We start from the raw sequence: 19,745 nt of genomic DNA on the forward strand, positions 1-19,745 counted from the left end.
GCACAGAAAGAAGAGACAGGAAGACAGTTTTTGCCACAAGAGACTATTAAAAGAAATAATGTTTGGGATGTGCTGGAAGTGACAAGTGCTTTTCCCCGTGTGACTCGTGGTTTTCCCTTGTTTTTCCTCCCAGGGTCCAACAGGTCCAAAGGGTGAATCGGGTCTTCCTGGGCCCCCAGGGCCTCCTGTAAGTAGAACCCATTACATGAAGCATGAAATGAGGCTCACATTTAATGGGTATTGTAATATCAGGGGCTAGAAGATTTCTGGACAGAGATTCAGCATATCAGGAGTCCCTGCATTGACAGCTCTTAGAGATGCTGGGCAGAAAGCAGGATGTGAAGGGAGAAGTTACTAATGGGTAAAGAGAAGATGGATCCAATGTTCAAGTTTGGTGGCCGGGGTTTTTATCAGTGCCATCACGGGTGTTTTACATGTCATGTGTATGTCTTGTGATGCTGCTTCTCAGCACTGGTGGCTGCTTTGGCCACCTCTTCTGTCTCTTCCCCACTGGCAGTGCAATGAGCATCTTCTTCCCCCACAAATCAGGGTCCTCCTGGAGAAGTCATCCAGCCGCTGCCCATCCAGTCTTCCAAGAGGACCAGGCGGAACATTGACGCCAGCCAGCTGGTGGACGATGGGAATGCCGACAACTACATGGACTATGCAGATGGCATGGAGGAAATTTTCGGCTCGCTGAATTCCTTGAAACTGGAAATAGAGCAAATGAAGCATCCATTGGGCACTCAGCATAATCCAGCACGTACCTGCAAGGATCTGCAGCTCTGTCACCCCGATTTCCCAGATGGTGGGTCCCAGGACAGGGGGGATGAGGGGAAAACACCCTGAGTTTTCCCAGCCCCATATGGTAAATACAGGCGAGTGCAGGAAGAGAAGGAATTTGGGGGGTCTCTGGCCCTGGTGCCTCGTGAGGAATGTGGCTGACAGAATACATAGAGAAGAGTTGAATTGGATGATCGTTGCAGGTTCCTTCCTATATATATACACTCTATTATAAGAATGGGGATATATGGTGAAAATCAGCTATTCCTATGAGGTGCCACAGTGTGATGTAGAGTCAGATCATAACCTGGTTTCCAAAAAATATATAGAAACAGTGGCCTATGCCAGAGGTGAAACTTTCCTGATAAGACGGCTGCTGGATTGTCCTTTCTTCCCAGTGCTGACTCTTTCTTCCCTTCTCTTCCCTCTTGTGCATCCAGGTGAATACTGGGTTGATCCTAACCAAGGATGTTCCAGGGACTCTTTCAAAGTGTACTGTAACTTCACAGCTGGTGGAGAGACTTGCATCTTCCCTGATAAGAAATCTGAAGGAGTAAGTCTGTACAACTTCCCCCCTCCCATAGCATGGTGATAAGAGATTGTTTCCTAATATGAATATTCATAGACAGTCCATTTCAGGAGAACTGAACAATAGCAAGTAAGGATTAAAGATCCAGAGCATTCCTTTGTTATGCAGCGTTGGTGTCTAAAATAAGGAATATGTTTATAAAGATAATTTCTTCGAGTAAGTCAAAATTAAACTGTGATTTGGGACAAGTCTTTGATGATTTCCCAGGCATAATAAATGCTAACACCTTTTTGCTTTGCTTTAGAAAGGCAGAAGTGTGTGTTGGTGCAGGAGCTGTGAGCTTCATTTAACTCCTTCCCTCCTGCAGCCAGGCTGCTCTGCTCTCTGCATGCACAGGCACCATTGATTCCTCTGCCCTTGCTGTGTCTTGAGGCAGAGCAGACAAACGTTTCTCTCCTGTCATTTTTCCTGGTGTTTCCTGTGCGTAAATGATCCTCAATGGTTGCAACTGGCCTCTGAGCTCTTCCTGGCGCGGATGCACGAAGCTGATTGAGTCCTTTGTGTGATGATGTGCTTAGCTCAGCCGTACCCTGTCCCCTGTGCTGTTTTCTAGAGCTGCTCTCCCCAGTGCCTGGGGACCAGCTCTCACACTGGCCAAGCAGAAACGCCTGCGAAGCAGCCTGGGGAGCTCCCTCGGTGCCTCAGTTGGGCTGGGTTAAGGTGCAGACAAAGCTGTTCACTGAAAGCCATTTGCTTCCTGCATTTCATCCACCAGCAATACGGGCCAGCGCAGGACAAGTGACATGCAGCATAAATCTTCCTTGGGTTTTTGGTTGTTTAAGCAGGAGATGGATTTCCTCTCCTTTGCACTGACTTGCCATGGCTTTCCTCTAAATCTTGACAGCTAAAACACAGAATCTGCCCCTGATCTTGGGGCTGCTCAGGCTCCTGTGAGTTGCTCTTTGGCCTCACCACGTCCGCTGTGGAGTTGCTTTTCTGAGCTCTGAGATGCTCCTCAAATACAAATTGTGCTCCACTTTTGCAATACATTGTAAATAAGGAAAAGCTTCAGCCTGCTCTTTTCCCACGTAGAGGAATGAAACCAGCTACCACAGCAGCATTAAGTATTGGCTGAGTGGTTTTATTGTAAGCCACAGCAGACTTTAAGCCATACCCCCTTTCCCTCCATCCTTAACCCAGCAGAAACACACTGACTTGCTTTATGGCTCACGTACTGGCAAGGAAAGGACGATCCCAAGACACCTGTATGTAGCTTGGCCGTTGGTTTTGGAAGGATTTACGGCAGCAGTGCAGGAGCTCGTGAGAGGGTCGGGGAGCAGGGAGCAGCCACGTTCCTCCCTTGTGCTCTGACCTGAAAAGCGATTCAGCTGATGAGATGCGGCTGCCATAAAGGATGCTCCAACAGCTCATTTCTTGTCAAGGTCACCCCCTGCATTGCTCCAGGTAGCTGGACCTTCACTATGTGTGATGGTCCAGCACTGACTCTGGGGGATGCACTGTGCATGCTGCTCCTTATTGCTACACAAGTGTCAGAGGCAGGCAGAGGCTTTTCCTTAATCACATTCTTTGCCTTTCCCAGCCCCACAGCATCTGGATTTGGTGTTACAGAGACAGCAGCCTTCCCCATTATCAGCGCTGCTTTTCCACCCCAGCCCTCCCATGGAGATCCTTTACCACTGATACTTCCTTTTTTCCCCTCCTTATCTTTCCTTTTATCTGTCCTGCCAACAGACTGCACTGCTGGTTCTGCATCCAAAGTATGTAGGAGGCAGACATCATTAGCCCTTAGCCAAGGAGGCTGGTGCCAGGGCGCTGCTGGGCAGCACCACGCTGTCCCTTCTGCATGAGAGGCTGCTGGCACCTTAGGGCGCTGCCAATTGCTCTTGTTAGTGGTGTATAAGGATTAAGAAAGCAGTGTAAAGGAAGTTGGGCAGTCTCTATAAGATGTGCACACTCTGCTTGGGGAACCGAATGGAACTTTTTAATTGATTTTTCTTTTCTTCTTTCTCTCTTTCCTCCTTTGCCGTCCACAAACTAGGCTAGAATTACTTCCTGGCCAAAGGAAAACCCAGGCTCCTGGTTCAGTGAATTCAAGCGCGGTAAACTGGTAAGATGCATCTTGGTGCTTTCTGTTTTCTTTAACCCCTGTCATATTTTACAGAGTAAAATGGCTCGTTGGCCCAAAGAGCAGCCTTCCACATGGTATAGTCAATACAAGCGGGGGTCTTTGGTAAGTGGCTAACCTCGGCCCTAGTCTGAATCAGAGCACCTCATCTGCTTTGGTATGGCCAGGCCTGTTGCGCTCTGCATGCCGGACTAATCCCTGTCCCACGTTGCAGTACAGATGTTTAAGGTGGAATACTGAAAAGGAAATAAAACCCAGTGGGGACACTTTTCCCATTGGCTTCACTAGAAGCCCAGGAACAGGGCACAGTGCTAGCGCAGCCCATGCTTGCTGTACCCACGGTGAGGTGTGAATCTCTACGTCTCTGCTCTGGGGCAGGGTTTCCCTAAGGATGGGTTTTGTCTCTTGCGCTGGAGCTGAGCCACATCAGGAGCTCCCACGCCACCCCCAGAGCTTTGAGAGATGAAGTCGTTGCTTTAAAGGACTTAAAAGGTTTAAAGGATTGCAAGCCACGTGCATTGGCCAAGCCTGGTGGACAGGAGTTTGACATAGTCCCAGTGAAGGACTTCTTCAAGTCCTGTCCTAAGGTCAGAAGATGTTTGATGTCAGCCAGCAAGGCAGCAACACATAGAACAGAGAAAAAGCTCTGGTGTTTTGTCCTGTAACAGGACATCCATGCTGTGGATAGATCACTCCCGCAGAACCTCAGCCCTGGGCAGCGAGGTCAGAGCAGCGCTGATGAGTGTACACCAGGTCTCCTTAAGCCACAGCACTCTCCTGTGCGGGTATCAGCTCCTGTAGGATGAGCAGGATGCAGACAATGAGCCCAGACAAATGAGAGCTAGGAAAACAGGAAATAGTGGCTGAACCTGACCTGCCCTAGAAGCAGGAGCTGCTCTGTTGAACTGCACTGAGCTGCCCCGGCAGGGCAGAGGTTTCTGGGAGGGCCCAAACTTCCACCTTAAAGGCAAACAACAAAGCAAACCACCGCGTTGTTTTCCTAAGCCGCGTCTCGTTGCCACTAAGCACATTTTGCTCTGGGTCTGCCCACAAGAAGGATATGGCTTCTGCAGCTTCTCTGCATTACTGAACAAGGCCACAAAACCAAGGCTGCAGCCTCGTAGCATCTTGGAGGGCAGCTACTCATGGCTTAATTACAGAGCACTCCATCAGTTAACGTTACGAGTAGCTCCATTTCTTCACCTTCTCTGCTTTTTTTCCCTGTTCAGTCTGTTTATCAGCCAAGTTAGAGGCTGAATTGCCAGCCTAGACCTTAGGGCCCTTTAGTTTGTTAAATAGGAATTTCAGTGCTACTTGGAACTCTTTGTTCCATCTTTGTGTTGCCGTTTTCTTTCTTTATTTACCTGTCCTGCATTTTCTCTTTGGGAAAAAAAGCCACCAGCACGTGGAAGACCTGCCTAAACAACCCAGACCTGCCTAAACAACCCAGACCTGCCTAAACAACCCAGACCTGCCTAAGCAACCCAGACCTGCCTAAACAACCCAGACCTGCCTAAACAACCCAGACCTGCCTAAACAACCCAGACCTGCCTAAACAACCCAGACCTGCCTAAACAACCCAGACCTGCCTAAACAGCCCAGACCTGCCTAAACAACCCAGACCTGCCTAAACAGCCCAGACCTGCCTAAACAGCCCAGACCTGCCTAAACAACCCAGACCTGCCTAAACAACCCAGACCTGCCTAAACAACCCAGACCTGCCTAAACAACCCAGACCTGCCTAAACAGCCCAGACCTGCCTAAACAACCCAGACCTGCCTAAACAACCCAGACCTGCCTAAACAACCCAGACCTGCCTAAGCAACCCAGACCTGCCTAAACAACCCAGACCTGCCTAAACAACCCAGACCTGCCTAAACAACCCAGACCTGCCTAAACAACCCAGACCTGCCTAAACAACCCAGACCTGCCTAAGCAACCCAGACCTGCCTAAACAACCCAGACCTGCCTAAACAACCCAGACCTGCCTAAACAACCCAGACCTGCCTAAACAACCCAGACCTGCCTAAGCAACCCAGACCTGCCTAAACAGCCCAGACCTGCCTAAACCCAGACCTGCCTAAGCAAACCTGACCTGCATAAGCCAACCACAAAGCACCTGAGCCAGAAAGGTGCAGTTTGAGTATTTAATTTCAAGTACCTCTCATTCTCCCCAGTCAGTACTTGGAACCATGAGGTTCATAAACTGGGGAGACATTTGCCTGGATCCAGCATCAGTTGAAATCTGTGTGTAGCTGGTGAGATGAATGAGTTTGAGTCCCCCCTGGGTGCTGCATTGCCCATGGTACTCCACCGAGAAGGTCCCTGGTGTCTTTCCGTGCAGCCTGAGCACGGTCTCCCGGGGGGCTGAGCCCCACAGGGATCCCTGATGCTGTGGGGAAGGTTTCCACCCGGCTGCTCAGCACTGAGGGAGCATAGACAGCTCCGTGTGAATCTCAGCGCTTGCATGAGGTGTGCTCACCTTTCTCCTGGGATAGTTGAAGGACGAAGGGCACAGGAAATGAAACACAAAGAAAACATCTTGTTTTGATGCTTCTGCACCATCATTAATCAATGACACAGAGTTCTTGGATCTGATTTCTTACCGTTTCTCACGATGCAGCCAAACTGCATTAGAGGGATAAAAGGGATGCAGATGTGGTTTTTTTCTGGACTCTGCTTTCCTTCCCTCTGTGTTACACCCAGTCCCCAGTAGCTCTAACAGGGCCTGCACCCATCCTGTCCTGTTACCCTTCACAGCCATATGGCATCTGCTGCAGGGAAGTACTATCACAGAGAAAAGGACTGATCTTTGCAAACCCGTGTTCCCATGAGCCAGCCTTATGCAGGCAGCCAGCTCCCAGTGGCTCCAGTCACAAAGGTGGGACAGGGCTTTGTGCAGTCTCCAGAGGCAGAGCAGGAACCGAGACCCCTCAACAAGCAGTCAGTCTCCCAGATTAAGCCCTGATTGAAATAAGAGAAGTAGGTCCTGCAGACAAGTAATGCCGCGCGTCTTTGGGTGCGTGCCGTGCACTTGACATTTTGTGCCCATCCTTCCACGTGCTGGTGGTTTTCTGTTAGCTCTCTCCTGGCATGCGCGGCTCTCTCATGGTCAGTCATATTTCACTCTCAGGAGGACAGTGCAACAGCATCCTGACAACCGGTTGGTATATCTATTTATTTATATTACCTTTTAATTCATTGTTTTATTGCCTGGTTATGAATCTCTTCTACTGTTTGCAGCTCGCACCACGACTCAGTGTTTCGTGGCACCTTGAAGAACACCACACTGTCTGTGTGCCTGTATTTTTCTCCTGGTTGTTTCTAAATACACCCACTGTCCATAGAGGACAGTAACAAGCAGCAGCTCTGGTAGCGTGTTGATGCCCAGGAAGAATGAATGGGAAATACCTCCGTGTGTGCAGAGTGAAGTACCCACAACAGTCAGAAAAGAGTGTCACATAGAACAGACAGAGCCCCAGACCTTACAGAAATCTGTTCTCTCTCCTCTTCAAAAGCTGGAGAAGTATACTCACTATTGGCTTAAGCCTGAGATACGTATCCCCAGATTTGCACCCTCTTGCAACCAGGGCTGAAATCCCTCCTCATTTTTCCTCCTGCCATGAATTAACCTGATTTTTTTAGCTCACAACCAGACTGCATCCCACAAACAAAATAAACTGCCCCTCACTGGCCACGTCCTGCAGCCCTGTATCTGTGGCATGGCAGGAGCAGGGTCTGCACCTCAGCAAGGTGGTGAGATCAAGCCCCATGCACAGGATAATAAAAATGGGGGAGACTGGTGGTCCTCAGAGCCCCCAGACTTGTTGCATTGCCCCTCACTGCCCAGTGTTTCCCCTTCTCCACTTCCCATAGCTCTCCTACGTGGATTCAGACGGGAACCCCATTGGCGTGGTGCAGATGACCTTCCTCCGGCTCCTGAGTGCTTCAGCCCACCAGAACATCACTTACAACTGCTACCAGTCTGTAGCCTGGCACGACGCCACCACCAACAGCTATGACAAGGCCATCCGCTTCCTGGGCTCCAACGATGAGGAGATGTCCTACGACAACAACCCCTACATCCGAGCTGCCCTCGATGGCTGTGCGGTACGTGCGCAGCGCTGGGCACTGCGGGAGGTGTCCGTCTCCTGCCCTGCTTGGCCAGCACCTTTTGACTCGGTGCAAACACCTCTACATTTCCTGTGTCTGTTGATGCAGTTGCCTGGAGGGTTGTCCCCAGCATGAGATACATTGAGCTTGTTCTTCCCTAAAGCTGGGAATACGTGGTTCCGCTCGAGGCCAGGGGAATCATAGAATAGTTGGGGTTGGAAAGGACCTTAAGGTCATCCAGTTCCAACCCCCCTGCCACGGGCACAGACACCTCCCACTAAACCATGGCACCCAAGGCTCTGTCCAGCCTGGCCTTGAACACTGCCAGGGATGGAGCTGCAGCACCTCTAGGAATCGGGTTGATTTGCTTTATTGCTGGCTGTGCGTAAAGGGACCTGCCTAAAACCACAGGTGCTTTTAAAAGACCCCTTGCCTTTGCTCTCCCCCTGTTCGCTCACAAAGAGAGAGGCAAGCGATGAGTTTCCAAAGGGGCCCAGCATCCTCCCTTTGCCTCTGCTCTCAATTGAGTGGTTGGATGCTTGATTTGGGATTGAGCTCTGCAAAATCTGCCCTCAGGAGCTAAAAATCTGGCAAAGCAGGTGCTGCTGGTGTTTATTTTGAGCCCCAGCGTGGTGCAGAGGCACATGGAATTCTCACCCTCTGGAACTGCAGCGCTTGAAGCCCACGGGACAGAAAGATTGAGATGTTTGACAGGAAAAGCCCTCCACAGAATATGAGATTAAAGTGGTTCTGTTCTGGCACGCTCATGTGTTTTACTGTAGGAGCCATGAGGAAAATCAGATTAGAATCACTTCTTTTAACAGACTGGCAGAGAGGGAAAGAGCATCCATCCATCCATCCCACTTCTGAAGCCATGTTGGGGAGTTTATCCTCAAGTACTTAATATCTCCTGCTAACACAATGCGTCCTCACTGGAAAGTGCCTTTCCTCTCCCTTTCCCTTCTTAAGTGTCAGGGATGTTGCAGGATCACATGTTGCATGTTTTAAGGCAGATGTGCTGGCTGAAAACCCTTTTGGTTCAAGTGATTTGACTCAGGTGCCTGGCATTCATCTCCTTAATGAGGGATATTTGCATGGAAAGAGGACTGGGGCTCCTTCGAGTTTATTTGCTTGGTCGCCTCTCCCAGGCATTTTCTCTCTGCAAGAGATGTTCCTGTGGGCTGTAGAAAGGAGGTAAAAGATGACTAAGAAGCTTATTGCAGCCTTGCAGAAAGAGGCTCTGCATCTCCTGTACCATCTCTGGTACCCTGGTAGATCATCATTCCTGAACCACAGGCAAGATTGAGCCCCACCATGTGGAAAATGAAGTTGGGCTGCCTGGCACAGTGTTGTCACAGGAGTCCTGGCAGGACCAAGCTAAAGGCTGATGTTCAGGCTGTTATTTGAATGTGTTATCACAGTTCATTCTGTGATACAGCCTGTTCTTCTGAGGCACACAAATCAGAGCGTACAGTAGAGCCTAAAGCTGCTCCATAAATCCATTTGTTTGTGCAGCTCTGCACGCCCTCAGGGGCACTTCTGCTCCTCTAATAATTATTTATATTTCGGAACTACGTGTATGGCTACCAGGCACGCTAAAAAGACACCATCACCTTGTGAATTCCATCAGACTTTAAATGGGATCTTTCCGCTAGCACTCGGATAATAGTCACACTAATATATTCAAATTAAATCGCTTCTATTTGCTCAACAACCCATGCGTGTCCTCAGGGAGGCAAAACAGCTATAGCACAACCAGGCTCCTGTTCCAGCTGTGAGATGTGCTGACAGCAGAGTTAGTGTCTTTTGATGTGCATGGCAGCAGCTTCTGCTCCAAAGTCTGGGCTCAGGACAGTGGGGCCATCGTCAGTGGTCACCATCCTGCTTGAGAACCTCCCTGCTAAATCTGCAGGGCAAATGTGTGGTTGGGTGCTGGGTGCCTCACATTCCACTCAGAAATGCCTGGGTAAGACCATCACCATATTCCCAGCTTGCCTGGTGAATGCTTATCCATGTGAACTTGTTGTTATTGGGTTGGAGGCATCACCAGAGCTCCTCTCTCTCCCTTTTCTCCCTATCAGGCAAAGAAGGGCTATCAGAAGACTATCCTGGAAATCAACACGCCCAAAGTAGAACAAGTGCCTATAGTCGACATCATGTTCAATGACTTTGGAGAAGCATCACAGAAATTTGGATTCGAGGTGGGACCAGCTTGCTTCATGGGCTAAGAGCCACCTGAAAACTAGTCTCCAAATGAGCAACCTCGTAACCTCATTGCGCCATTTAATTAATTAAAAACAAGAAAAAAAAAGAGAAAAAAAGAATTCCTCGTCACATGCACGTTCTGAAACTGGACAGCGATGGGTTATTTTATATCCCCGTTTCGTTTTGTTCCTCGTCCTGCCCTGGTTCTTCCGAGCCCCACGAGGACCCATCCCACCACAGACACAGAATCTCATGACCGACCGCCGCACGCGTGGCCCCGGGACCTGGCCATGTGCTGCTCCCACCGCTGCTGCTCCATGGCCACCGAGCAGGCCCCACTGCCAGCAAAGGATGCTGCTGCTTCTGCTGCTTCATCATCTTCTTGCCACAAAGCGATACCAAGCACTTGCCTGTAGATCATTGAGGAAAACCTTGAAACTCCAGTGTTCAGCCTGACGTGGAAATCCCAGCAGTCCCGGCTGCAAACCAAACCTGCCAAAGCTCATTGGAGGCATTTTATTGACTTCCACCACATTGGGATCAGCTCTAACAAGTAGATGTCGTGGCTACTTCCAGAAGGTTTAGTATCTCCCTTGAATCATGTAATTCCATCTTTTAGAAAATGACACCCCATGAATTCGATAGGGAAAAGTCATACTGGGCATCTCTCTCCCATGTATTAAAGGTGCTTATATTTTTGTATGTTTGTAAGTAAATATTTGTATTGTATATTATTTTAAATGCTGAAATGTTTCTGGCTTCAAAACATGCATGTGACCCTGTCCGGATTGAACTCGGCTCCCTTCCCACCACTGCCCAGCCAAGCATCAACTCCTGGTCTTCCCAACCCCAACCCTGCATCTGGAGGGTCTTTGAGTTGTGCCCAGGCATGAGCCTTGGCAGGATGAGGGCCCATGGGGTGGCAATTCCATGTTGTAGAATGATTCCCTTCAATGTAAGGAAACTAAAGCCACATTTTAACAAGGTCTCTACAAAAACCCTGAAGTAAAAGTAGGATCTGCTTTGAGTCTCTGCCTTTTTATCCACCTGCTTACCTTCACATCCATGTTTTAAATTAATTCTTCCTTTTTTCCTTCAGCATTCTTTTAAAATAATAATGATTTAAACCCCCTCCCTCCATTCTCAGCGGCAGATTGCAGTGGCAAGGGAAAACCCATTGGTCTTCTCTGAATATAAAGTGTAAAGAAAAGGAAACAAAAAGGTGCTTTTTATTTTTACATGTCTCTGTGGTGCTATCTATTTGAATGACTTTAATACAACACTGGTGATACCCTGCCATTGACCAATCTCCCACAAGCTTTTGCTTTTTAGCTGCTTTCAACGCAGACTGGAGGCTTTTGCTACAGTCTTTGATTATAAATGCATGTCCCCTCTGTACTTGTTATGTAGAAGACCCACTCATTGCTTAGTACGGTCCATGTACAAAAAGTATTAAGTGTTCACATCTTTTTTGTCCTCCTTTCTCCCCAAGAATATCGCTGCCTCTTAGGCGGTGGGAGCCACACCAGATTGTACCCACTCGCTGCATGTTTGTGGTGCTAATTTATGTAGTTGCTGGCTGTCCTGACGCGATGCTGAAGCCGGGTGCGATGCCGCCCGCCGCGCTCCCGGGAGTCTGCAGTTCTCTTGGTCTTCCCACGGTGGCAATGCCAGGATGGGATTTTTCTCTTCCCATGCAGCGTTTTCGGCTCTCAACCTGGTGACACCATCTTCTTTCTCCATGTCTTTGTCCGTGTGTCTTCCCCCTGCCCATTTTCCTCGGTTAGATCTCTCAGCTGGAAATAGATGTTGCAGGGTGCTTTTTTAATTACTTGGCCTGGAGTATTCCAGCAGCGCTTGAGCCAAAGGGGGGCTTTCACCGTAAAGGAAAAGACATCACATTTACTGTGAAGAAAAGCCTATATCTGATGTCTTCTTCCCCCTCCTTCCCAAGCAGAGAGCAGCAGTAGCCAAGGAAGGGAGGCGAAGCCGTGCTGGAGGCAGCGGCGATGCTGCGCGGTGCTTGTTGGTCTGGGAGAGCCATGTCCATCCCTCTCCCTTCTCCTGCTCTGTTCTCTCGCGTTGTTTTTTCACTTGGGGGACAAAAAATACACAAGGTGCTACCCTAAACCCTGCAGACTCCGGCAGCAAAGTAGTGAAAAGGAGAATATGATAATAATATATAGGAGAATTCAGCTTCTCAGTCACCTTGGCAACAGCCTTGTTCAGGAGCAGTGGGAAGGTCAGGAAAGGTTGCACGTTCCTTTCTGCAACAGAAAAGCCATATCTTGATGTATGTACACACGTGTGCGCCTGCCCAGGTCATGTGATTCTGTTATAAATTTTCATCAAAGGAGCTTTTTTCTTTTTATTTTTTCTTTTTATTTCATTGCTTTAAGAAAAGAAAAAAAAAATTCCTCTGTCGAACTCCACCGTGTTGTAATTGTACTGAGCTCCGAACTGTTCCGATGCCCCCAGACCACTTAGCTACGGTATATTGCAATAAAATTACTACTTGTATTTGCAGACCTTCTTTTTGTGTAATTTTATTTCCCTCCTCCCTTAATATATATTGACTTGAACAAATGTTGATAAGAAAAATAAAGCCTATGGAAAAAACAAATTCTAGTACATAAGGCCCTTTTTAAACTATAGTGTCGGATGGGATATTGTACATTTCTTCAAAGTCCAATAAACGTGTCACAAAATTTAAGTGTAATGCCCATATTTTTAAATATTTTAAACCTGTGTAATAAAGGAATAAATGTAATAGATGATTTTTCAATAAATCAAGTTTACTGTTTCCACCGAACCCAACACGATGTGAATGTCTTCTTGAAGTTGATTGCAGCGGGATCTCCCCAAGACCCCTCTGCTTAGTGGAGCCTGAAGAGTTCGTCGGAGGAGCAGTGACAGTGCTTAAAGGTAACGTATATACTGCAAGATACTAAACCCAACCCACCAGAGAGAGAATTTCCAAGCCTGGACTCTTTTCTTTCCCCTCAGTGAGAAACTCCAATCAACTCAGTGCAAAAATCCAACCTGGGGATTTCAGTGGGACCTGGACGAGAAAATCAAGTGGCCTCCAGCTCTCCGCCTTCGCCACGAGCACCTGAGGAGCATTTGCTTGGTCCTGCAGCGTTTGCTCCAGATGATCTCACCCCAAGATGAACTCAGGACGCGAACTCTTTCTGCAGCTTCCCGGTGAGCTCCACCACCCCCAGACTCATGCCCTGGCCCCACAGCACTGCTGTGTGGATGTGCTGGGGGAAGCAAAATGAGAGACGCTCTTCCCATCCTTTCCTCCTTGCCTTCTGTGGGTTTCACTCCTTGAAAGACATGCAAGAAGATGATGGCTCCTCTGGAAACCACTGTAAGAAGTCACATCATCAAACTCACCGTCAGCCACTGCTACTGGATTTGCATCACTCTGGTTCTCATGGGCTTCTTGCAAAGAACATTTGGTTGGCGCTACTGGTTTGCAGGTTCAAGAAGATGCTTGGGCCTTAGGAGCATGTCCTTATTTGCAACCCTGCAGGTGCGTACAGTGCACACACACATGCACAAACCCACCCTGTGCAGAAAGCTTTGCAATGACCCAGACCTGTTGTGTGTCCCATCAACTTCTCCCCTTTATTCTTTGGCTGCAATTAGTGGTAAAACTCATACCCCTGAAATGCAGAGGTACCACAGCTACAGGAAGAAACTGGGGGGGAATAACTTGAATTACTTAGACCTGGCTAGAAAGATTTAACTTAGATCCTGATAATGCTTCAAGGTGACACTAAGCTCATCGTGCTGACTTGTCAGTTGTGATTTGCACTCAATCGCTGCTGGTTGCGGCAAAGACTTTAGCAAGTGCCTCAAAGTCTTGCTGCTGAAAGGAGCTTTGATCTGTCATTAGGAAAAAGCAGAGATTGAAGAAAGAATGTGACTGGGTTTGGCACTGCCAGACCCAGAAGCAGTGGTGTATTTTTCACCCCTTTTCCTGTAACAAAGTCTGTGATTTGGTGCTAGAGCTACAGTGCAGGAGCTCTGCCCCGTGAAATGTGGAGGGTAATTTTGGGGAGATCCACACAGAAAGCAGCCGTGTGAGCACCCAAGAGAGCTCAGTGTTGGGGTGAGAGTGGGGCTGCTCAACCCAAACTCACACCCTGGGCAGCAACTGCCTCCTGTGATGTTTTGTCTAGCACAGGGTCTTGGCGAGGCTGGGAACGCTGCTTTTCTGTGTATTGAGAGCATGAAGCTTGAAGAGTTTTCCTACCCAGTTACCTGAGCTGACCTGGGCTTAAGAACGTGTGTGTTTGCTCCCCGGCTGGTTCCTAAGGTATAACATGAGTGGCTGCTTGAGTGCTCCCTGCCTTTAAATGGGAATGATCCTTTAGGTTATGCTTTAGCCCTGTTCTGGAGGAAGGGCTGGGTCCTCCTGCTGCTGTGTGTCTGTTGGCTCCCTGCCTTTTCCTTTTGAGTCCCTTGGCTTTGCTTCAGCTGGTGGAGCACCGGCTGTCCCTAAAGCCCTGTCAGGACCCACAGCCTGGGCTGCGGGTGCTGCACACGAGTGGGGCACAGCTTAGCCGTGTAAGTGCTCCTGATCTGATCCGTGCCATACAGGGACACACTGTGATCACACCATTTGCTCTCTGCAAACAGGATGGCCCTGACTGGGATGCACCCTGCTCTGTTGTTCTCTCTCAAAGTGATGCTCCACCCAGCTCCTTAAATATGTGTTTACATGAGACTGGTAAAAAAAAATAAGGGCTAAACAAGAAGTGTTGGCTCTGGTTAAATTTAGAGACGAGATCCTGGGCATCTCTCCCCTCTGGTCTGCGTGACTTTGGGCAAACAAGCCAGAATTAAAATTGAATGGGTGTTTTATGCAAAATGTTTGGTTTCTTTAGTGGAACTAAAGCTCTCCTGGGGAGCAAGAAACAGCAAGATAAAGTGGGAGGCTATAATAAGAAGGGGAGAGGAATATGCATGAAGAGAATGTGTAAAGCATTGGGTAGGGCGAGGCTTTTGCAGCATACGAGCCAAGCTAGAGCTGGTTTCATTCTTCAGCTGCTTTTTGTCCAGCATCTCCCCAGCCAAGCCTGGGTTGACTTGGTTTTCATTAACGTCTCAATCAAAAGGCTAGAACTGACCTGACCCACAGCTCTGGGAGAAAAAACCCAGCTCCGTGTGACTGTCAGTGAGAAAGAGCAAGGGAGCTGGAGATGCCTCCTGGCACTTCACCACCACCTGAAAATTAAGCTGCAGAGTCTCCAGCCGAAGCTGATAGAGCACCAGTCAAACGTACCCCCTCTCTCTTCACACCTTGCACAGGAACGGTGCCACTGCAAATTCACTGCTCCGCTTTCCTGCCAGCCGGGCACCCCACCGGCAGACAGCTCCCAGGGTTGGGGGTATTTGTTTAACATGGCTGATCCGAGCAGGTCAGAGCATCCCGCCCTCTGCCGGGGTGCAGGGAAGGCAGGGCAGGATGGGGCCCCGCTGAATCTGAGCTCGTCTGCCTCAGCCACCTCTCCTGCTCTCCTTCTCCACATTCCCTGCTCTGCCGTGCTGCACAGTGCGAGAGCAGCAGGTGGGAAGCAATGGTTTAGCATAAATACCCATAAATTATCGTGTCACAGCAGTGAGGGCTTCTGCTGCTTCTTTCCTTTCTCTTTTCTTTCCATGTGTTTTCCTTACTTTAAAGCAAGAACAATCTTTGAAGCCAACCTTGGCTGATGTTCTCAGTATCTGTCAGTCACTGTTCAACCAGAGCTGCTCTCCTGCCATTACACAATGGCCCAAAACCACAGAGCTGGAATGCTCTTCAAGGCATCTGTCTTAATCCAAGCTCTGGTTTCAACCAGGAGGCACGACTGATGCTGGAGAGTGCAGAAGTGCAGCTTCAATAGCTCGAGCAATGATACGAAAACACAACACTTGAATACCAGTGCTGGCATTCAATGCTTGCAGCTGAGTCCCGGGATGTGCAGTAGCTCTGTAGTGCTTCCCCTCGGGCCGGGCTCCATCTGCTCTCCAGAGGAGCAGGATCCTGTGCCACTGGGGATTGTCTACAGCATCACCAGTGCCAAGCTCTGGTCCACCAGTATGATGCAGAAGCACCAAGGAGCAATCCTTTGGGTTGTTACAGCCGTGGAAATAGTTTATTCTTAACTCATCCCTCCCTCAGCACTTCCAGGTGGAATGGTGGTCCCTGGCCTCACCAAGGAGAGCTGCAACACCAGCATCTTCTCTGGGCACAAAACCAACCTGGGGAGCTGGGGGTCTCACTGGGGTTTCCCCAAGTCACAGAACTGAAACCTGACTTTGCTTTTTATCTCCGAATCAGGGGCAGTGTTGATGTGCTGTCATTTCATTATGGTATCTATTGCCTCTTCAGTTATTCCTTGTAACTTCTCGGGCTGCAGGTTTTTCCCATCCTGGAGCACCATGGCAGCAAAGTGATTTTCTCCTGAGGCACAAACTCAATAGTTCAGGCAGACCCTGCATGTTTCTACCTTCACAGCAAACAAAACTTAGCAATTTATGCTTGTACTTAATGGGTTTTCTCAAATAGCCCAGAGCAAAAATAAACACCCCAAAGACATTAAACACGTGAGAACCCTGAAGAAGAAGCTGTTTTTCTCCTTCGGAGAGAAGCCAACACACTTGTTTTGGGAGAGATGCATAACTAAGAGAGCTCTGAAGGGCTAAAATTACATCTTGTAAGGCGCAGGCTGTCACGCTCAGAGGCACCCCTGGAATCACTGCTCGACACAGCTGAACACAGAGAGCAAATGTGCCATCCCCGGGCCCTGCGCTGGGACTTCCTGTTCTCATCCTGCCTAATTATTAATATGTTAATTTGACAACGAGATGTTCTTTGCAGAGTGTTTTCTGCTCCACTCTTGGCTTTTTTCAGATGCTCTTCACAAATTCCCTGTTTTCTCCATTTCCTCGGCTCAGGCAGGGCAAAGCCATGGGCTGTACTTGGGGGACCCTTCCCTGAGCACCTCAGAGGGTAACCACATCGGGTGAGCATGGGGCTGGTGCTGACCGCCAGCCTGAGCTTGGAGACAGCCCCTGCTGTGGCCAAGCCACCATCCCAGCTGTACAAAAGGTGGGTGCTGCCCTGCAGCCCCTGGGGATTGGGATGGCTGCGGTTGGGCATCATCTCCTGGGGACCCCAAGGGAAAAGATGCTCTGACTGTGCCTTTATAGGTGGAAAAACTCCTGGGCAATGAGCAGGGACCTGGACTTGGCCATGGGGTCCCTCTGCCATGGGTGCCATGTACACGTGTGGTGATGAGTTTGGGCTCAGTGCTAATTCCCATACAAACTTCCTGTGGGGGCTCCCAGACAGAAGCCTGTCTTGGGGAAGTGCTGGTGGGACTCAGCCTGGAGCTGCTCCTCGCTGCTACCGGCTGATGCTGAGCTGCAGGAGACAGCAGGAGCAGCCACCAGAAAGCAAACTGTCCCTCTTTCAGGTTTTCCTTTCAAGAGGCTGATCAGAGCCCCTGCTCTGAAATGGAAATCAAAAAGCTGCCAGACTTGAAGCATTAATTAAGATACACAACAGGGAGAGAGGGGGAGAGGGAAGGAGGGGAGCACCTCTCCATGAATTATCTGCTCTAAGAGGAAGCGTTTGTGGATTCCAGATGCATATCCATCATGTTGGTGCCGAGCGAAAGGGATTGAATCAAACTGCTGAGGAAGTTTGTACACCGGCATGGATTTCATTTTCAAACTTGTATCAGGCAAAGATTAACCTTGCTGAAGGGCGTTAGCACAGGGAGAGGTGTGAAATTAATCCCTGCTATAAGTTTCTTCAGAAGGAAACGTGAAGCACTATTAAATATTTATTGTATAGAAATACCTCCCCCCCCCCAAGCTTTCTTTCCTGCTTTGCATTCCAGTTTCTAACCCAGCCCAGACCTGCCCAGCAGAGCAGCTCACCCAGCTCACACCGTGAGTGCAAGGTTGGTTTTATTTCCTCCTGTGTAAAGAGAAAGGTGTGAGGAATAATTCATTTGCCACCTTGATTTTGTCACCGCCTCCCCTCCAAAGATTGATACCGTTGCACTTAAAGGGGAGAAAATCAAGTTGTGCTGATCTATGACCAGATGCTATTTATTCTCATAGAGTCTCATCTGCAATTTGTTCAGCATCTCTGGAATTAAAATCCCTTTGCAATCTCCCCGGCTCACTGAAAACATGCCATTTCCCTCCCCTTCCTTCTCAGATGTCTTTTTCCTCTGATCAGGGCACAATGTTATCCACGATGTGATTCTGCTTTACATTCAGATGTCTGTGGCAGTTTTGGACCATAAATAATGCTCCCATGCAGCTCGGGCAGAGTGAGTCTGAGGCTTTTTTTCCCTTTTCTTCCTTCTTTTCCTTGTCTCTTTCTATCTTTTTTTCCTCAGATCTTGGAATGGGTGATAAATTAATCACTTCTTCCCCCATAGCAACCGCCAACGTACAATATGGAGCTGATTCCTTCACACCTGCGAGTTAGGCTTGGAGCTGACCCTGCAAATGGCAAGAAAAGAGCCTCTCGTGGATCCTGCGAGGAACGACCCCGCCTGGCTCAGAAACACGGCTCAGCACGTTAGTCCTAGAAAGCAGCTTAAGGTGCTGCCGTCCCTCCTTGTCCCCAGCACCCAGAGCAGGCACAGCCTGGCCAGCTGAGCCCTGGCACTAGTGCATTTCTGGAGCAGATCCAGGCTGGATTCTGCTTTTTGCAGGGATGAAGGTGGTTTCCAGGGGTGTTTTCTACTCGGCAGGATGATGGGAATAGGGCTGGCAGCACAGGTCCTGCAGATCCTGCCCCAGCTGCCCGGAGCTGGTGAGATGTGATTGGCAAAGCTGGTTCAGTGCAAGGCTTTTCTCCTTTTCTTTGCTTTTCTGATTAGAGATAGGAAACAGCCGAGGGTGGGTGGAGATGAGCTGTCCCATTGGGTCCCCATGGCTTAAAACCACCCGTGGCACAGTAAGTTGCCCCTTCTGTGCTCTGTATAACCACTGCCTATAACTTGGGGCTGCCAGCCAGGAGGGACAGGAGCATCTTCAGGCCACCAACTGCCAAAGTAAGTGGGGCTGAGGGTCCTGGACCTAAGCTCTGGATTAGCCCAAACCCGTTCTGGGGGCTGTGATCTGATGGGACTCCAGCTGGGGGGGATCAGGGCCCCCTTAATTTGCTTGTAAGAGCCTGCCCAGCCTGAGCATTGCTCCACATCCTCCTCTTGCTGCTCTGGAGCCTTCTTCCTGCTGGCCAGGGCAAGGGCTGGCAGGGATTCGCAGACCCCATCAGGATGCGTTTCCCTGTTGTTCAGAGGATCCCTCCTTTTAATTTCCACTACAGATATCAATTTGTGACTAAAAGGGGACCCACCTGAAACATCTGCCCTGTGCAGTCGTTATCCACTTGAAAAGGCTCTTCTGGGCCTGAGCCAAGCCCTGCTCGCGGCTGCCTTTCTATTTATTGTGTAAAAGCGAAGGATTTCATGTTGGTTTGTTTCTGATTTTCTAGAGAGCTAATCAGATTGGCAAGAGAGAAAGGAGCTTTCAGGAGAGGCAGCTGCTGAGTAGCAGATAGCATATAAAGCTGGGTGTGTAATCCAGGCTTTACCCACAGCCTTATTAAGATGTAGATGTCTTATTGCAGGCATATATCCTGCTGGATTTCGTAACAAGTTTTGTGATTTCTCCCTTTTCCCCCCTCCCCTTCCCAACATTTTTTTTCCATCACATAATTTTCTGCCTCTTGCAGGAGGAAAGAGCCTTGTTTAACAGTGCACATGTTGCACTGAGCAACAGCCTCCATCTAAATGGAAATACTATCAATAACAAATGCAGCACTATCACCTCACCCAGGAAAGGGCTTAGAAATACCAGTCAGAGGTAAAAAAACCCGAGCTCCAACCCATCAGAACCAGAACAGCCCCAGCCCTCTTGCAGAGGCAAACTGCAGGTAATAAA

The 19,745-nt window shown here is 49.1% G+C and overlaps 1 protein-coding gene across 2 annotated transcripts in view; it reads left to right on the forward strand.

Moving 5' to 3' along the window:
- The window catches only part of COL5A1 (collagen type V alpha 1 chain), a gene marked incomplete at its 5' end in the record, with an annotated part of 131,377 nt that extends 121,111 nt beyond the window's left edge, over window positions 1-10,266 (forward strand). For both annotated transcript variants that reach the window (XM_080630674.1, XM_080630675.1), the window contains 6 exons: window positions 134-187; window positions 550-808; window positions 1,224-1,336; window positions 3,372-3,440; window positions 7,335-7,568; window positions 9,653-10,266. In XM_080630674.1, the coding sequence (XP_080486800.1) occupies window positions 134-187; window positions 550-808; window positions 1,224-1,336; window positions 3,372-3,440; window positions 7,335-7,568; window positions 9,653-9,799 (876 nt within the window). In that variant the 3' untranslated portion in view covers window positions 9,800-10,266. The remainder of the gene's footprint in view (window positions 1-133; window positions 188-549; window positions 809-1,223; window positions 1,337-3,371; window positions 3,441-7,334; window positions 7,569-9,652) is intronic.
- Window positions 10,267-19,745: the final 9,479 nt, after the last annotated feature.

Source organism: Psittacula echo (genome assembly GCF_963264785.1).
Source record: "Psittacula echo genome assembly, chromosome: 16".
Taxonomy (NCBI): domain Eukaryota; kingdom Metazoa; phylum Chordata; class Aves; order Psittaciformes; family Psittacidae; genus Psittacula; species Psittacula echo.